This window comes from Nanorana parkeri, unplaced genomic scaffold, assembly GCF_000935625.1.
Source record: "Nanorana parkeri isolate BGI_ZX_2015 unplaced genomic scaffold, ASM93562v1 scaffold2041, whole genome shotgun sequence".
NCBI classification, from domain to species: Eukaryota; Metazoa; Chordata; class Amphibia; order Anura; family Dicroglossidae; genus Nanorana; species Nanorana parkeri.
The window spans coordinates 7,731-12,020 of NW_017308309.1; the positions used below are offsets into that span (position 1 = coordinate 7,731).

General features: G+C 49.1%; 1 protein-coding gene across 1 annotated transcript in view; it reads left to right on the forward strand.

The window, feature by feature from the left end:
• Positions 1 to 318: 318 nt before the first annotated feature.
• CPD (carboxypeptidase D) overlaps positions 319 to 4,290 on the forward strand; it is a 63,740-nt gene continuing 59,768 nt past the window's right edge. Inside the window, exon 1 of the mRNA XM_018572471.1 lies at positions 319 to 1,028. Coding sequence (XP_018427973.1) covers positions 385 to 1,028 — 644 coding nt within the window. The 5' untranslated portion in view covers positions 319 to 384. The remainder of the gene's footprint in view (positions 1,029 to 4,290) is intronic.

Here is a 4,290-nt window from a genome sequence, read left to right on the forward strand (position 1 = left end):
CACAATTTCCCTAGAACACTTCATCCAGTTTAACAAAACTCAGGGTTAGGCAACCAGGGCATTCCAGCTGTGATGAAAATACAAATCCCATCATGACTTAAGAAGTCTTGCCTCTGGCTGCCGCAGTCTTGCAATGCCTTATGGGACTTATGGTTCTACAACAACTGGAGTGCCGAGGCTGCCCACCCCTGAAAGCTCATGCTTTCATCACTAACACAGTGAGGTCCATCATGGAGACGGAAGTGGGGCACAGAACAACAGGCATGAACGTCACGCGTGTCAGTCAGGCCGGAAGTGGGGCATGTGTACCGGAAATGGAAGTCTCCAAGTGAGTGGGACGGTTGCTAGGTGAAGGCAGGAAGTAGGGAGGCTGGAGTGACGGAGATGGTGGCAGCTGGCGAGAGTGGCTGGAGCAGAATGTTCAGTCTCAGGTGCTGTCTGTCATTCTTCGTCCTGACCCTGGCGGTCTCCCCGCTCTTCGCGGTTTCTATAAAGAAGGAAATAGGGGACAACACGGAGAAGTACGACCGCTACTACAACCATGAGGCTCTCACCGAGCGCCTTCAGTCTTTCACCCGGGCGTACCCGGAGCTGTGCCAGCTCTTCAGTATCGGCATGTCTGTGGAGTCTCGGGAGCTGTGGGTGATGAGGATCACCGCTGACCTCCAAACTGCCCCGCCGGAGCGGCCGCAGTTCAAGTATGTGGGGAACATGCACGGCGATGAGACGGTGTCCCGCCAGGTGCTCATCTACCTCATCCAGTACCTGCTGGAGGCCTATGGCAAGGACCCCCGCATCACCCGGCTCATCAACACCACCGACATCTACATCCTGCCCAGTCTAAATCCGGACGGCTTTCACCGGGCCCAGGAGGGGGACTGCCGGGGGCAAAACGGGGGCAGGGAGAATGCCCGACACCTGGACCTCAACCGCAACTTCCCCGACCAGTTCTATCCGCAGGGGGCGCCGCCCGACCCCGCACAGCTGCCCGAGGTGCTGGCCATGATGAAGTGGATCCAGGAGAACCGGTGAGATGACAGTACTCACCAGTGCCTGTCAGTGTGTGCAAGGAGCACCCAGTTCTGAACAGTGCCTGTCATTGTCTGAGAGGAGCACCAAGTGCAGGACTTTGCCTAGGAGGAGCACTGATGTCTCTGTTCCAGGGGAGCACTGACTGACTTCTGTGTCTCTGTTCCAGGGGAGCACTGACTGACTTCTGTGTCTCTGTTCCAGGGGAGCACTGACTGACTTCTGTGTCTCTGTTCCAGGGGAGCACTGACTGACGTCTGTGTCTCTGTTCCAGGGGAGCACTGACTGACGCCTGTGTCTCTGTTCCAGGGGAGCACTGACTGACGTCTGTGTCTCTGTGTCCCAGGGGAGCACTGACTGACGTCTGTGTCTCTGTGTCCCAGGGGAGCACTGACTGACGCCTGCGTCCCAGGGGAGCACTGACTGCCGTCTGTGTCCCAGGTTTAGTGCCTGGCATTGGGCATGTTGGGGAGGAGCAGAGATATCAGTGCCAGCAGTGAATGTGTAGGGATTGTTGGGGATCAGGTGTGACATGCTGGGCAGGCTCCTGTAGATTTCCTGTTTTATCTGAATGATGAATTCTACTCGCATTGATTTTAGTTCCATTATTATTATGATTCCATTTGAAATCAGCCCTGATTGGTTTCTGCCTGTTGCGTTGTGTACATGTGGGGGCAGCACATAGACATGCGCATTATCATTGGGGAATTACTAGTTTATCTACCAGATAAATATATCGGTGTGAAGTGGTGGAGAATCTGAACACCCCTGCTAGTAAGCACAGCCAGGCCTATGATGTAGCACAGATAATGTTTGTATACAAAACTGTGCCAGAAATCGTGCTTCCTGTGTGTGTGGATCACCTGCTGCTTTGTTAAGAAAACTGCAATAGATACGAGTCAAAGTGCAGGAATCCCCTGTAATAGATTCAACTTTGGGGAGATTCGTTCTAAAGTAGACTATACACTATGCAAATTTCAGCCAGTTCTGGTTGAGCCTGACGAAATTTGCACAGTGGGTGCCCATATCGGCACCTTTCTGTCCAGAATCCTCCAGTCAGCTGATTGAAGAAGCAGGTTGGAAAATCTTCAGCTGAATGGAGCTTGCAGCTGGAGGCCACTGTCGGAATACAATGCACAGCAGTGGGGGATTCGCCCATCCACACCCATAAGCATTGATGGGGGAATCTTATATTTTCTTCATTCAGCCTGCAGGTTTAACAAAGAAAATGTAACCATGTATACCCAGATTAAGGCCCCGCCTCTTTTAAAGAGATCATGACACTGTTTTGATCATTTAAAATGTACAATTGATGAGAATATTTCATCACCATTTCTAAGCAATCTGTAACTGGATTAAAATGTATTCTTTAGGCCCTTTTCACACCTAAGCATGAACACAGCCAGGTGATTTTGAGGTTTTCTGTTTTTGCACATTTGTACATGTGTTTTTCTTGTAATAAAGGAGCAGAATAGAGTTTAAAGTGGGTGCAACTGAAGAAAAGCCCATTAAAAGAGAACTATGGGGTTAGGGCTTTTCCCCCATAGTTCTCCTTAGGGTAACGGGAGGACACAAACTAGCGTCCTCCCGTCACCCTAAGCTCAGTATACCGCGAGCTACAGCTCGCGGTATACTGAGATGCCGCAGCCGGAGCAGATTCCCGACCTCGACGTCGAGGTCCGCCCAGCTGCGTAAGTGACAGCTGGCTCTGCCTATCTAGAGGCAGAGCCAGCTGTACCCGCCCCCTCCCCCGTCCGTTCCGCCAGTCAGTGCTGGCAGAGGGGAGAGGGGAATCCAGCCCCTCCCCCTGTCACGGCAGAGAGCTGTGACAGGATCGAGAGGTGAGTGAACGCCGGTATGTGTTCGCTCACCTCCCGATCTACTGAGCCGACCTGTGACAGTCTCATTGTCACAGGTCGGCTAGAACTATGAGGTGAGTGGAAATCACTCACCTCATAGTTCTCCTTTTAACATGGATTTTTTTAAAGCTCCCATTAAAGTCTTTGGTGCCAAACATTGCACGATTCTGCCTGAAAAGAAGCTCATGTACATTTTTTAGCTTCATATGACAGGCTACAAGTCTTTCCCATTGCTGACTTACCATGCCTTGTTCTGCACTTTGTCTCTGTGTCTAGGGGGCCATCTTGGTAGAGGCAGGGCTTTACTTCCTCATGTCATAGCTTCCAGCAAGTAGAACAGTGAGCAGCACATTAGTGACATCACCAAATCTCACTTCCAATCTCCTGAGGCTACAGTCAGAGGCAGCAGTGCCTTAGATCTCACACTGCAGAGAGTGCAGTGCAAGTTATCACCACCCATCGTGTGAGCGAGTGTAGGGAAAGTTGTAAGCACCTTTTTATGAAAGAGTGGAGGGCAGGTTGTGACCATCTGTTGTTATGTATGTGTGTAAATATATGAGAGTTGTTTGTGGTTCGCTCTTATTATAGGTGGTAGGGAAACACAGGTTGTGGATCCTTTGTGGAGCAGAAGAGCGCAGCTTGTTTTGGGAATAATTAAAATGAACGGGCAATGATGACACTTTGTGGGCCCTGCATGCAAGAGTGATTTTTATATCCTTGTTTAAATGTTCAGTAGGTTTTTCCATGATGAGCCTCATCAAAGCTACTGTAGGAAGAAATGTCTGTGTGGTATTATTAAGAACTAAAGCAGTAATGGTTGTTATGGGCAACCTATTTCTTTCTTTAGTTACTTTTTTTAGACCCTTCCTGCCTCCAATCTGTGGATTGGAACATTAATCTACCTTACAATGTGTCTGCTAGGTGACAACAACGCTGCAAGCTCTTAGCTGTGAGACCACACTTGTCACTGACAGCTCCCAGTCTCTACTAATGATCAAGAGCCAGTCAGTGTGATGCTCAGTCATGTGATCACTATATGGTAATCACATGGTTTGTTAGTAAACAGTTGTCAGTATATTTCTTTCTCTGTGCACTTGAAAAGAGCCTTTCTAAAAGGAAACAGTACAGTTTTGTTTGATAAATAGATTTGTTTTACAGTTTTGTGTATATAAGTCCGGGAAGGGTATTTATTTAGCAACGGTAAATGACTTATTCTGCAACTGAACTATCTGCTTAGGCACTTGTGACTGGGTTCTTGGAGCCTATTCATACCAGGGCAGGTCTGTTATAGTGTGCTTAATGCTTGCTCATGATTTGAATGGGCTGCCTAATGCTCCATAATGGACCATAAATCGGACCTGCAGCAGTTTTGGCAACAGCACACTGGGATGTGCACTGCAGC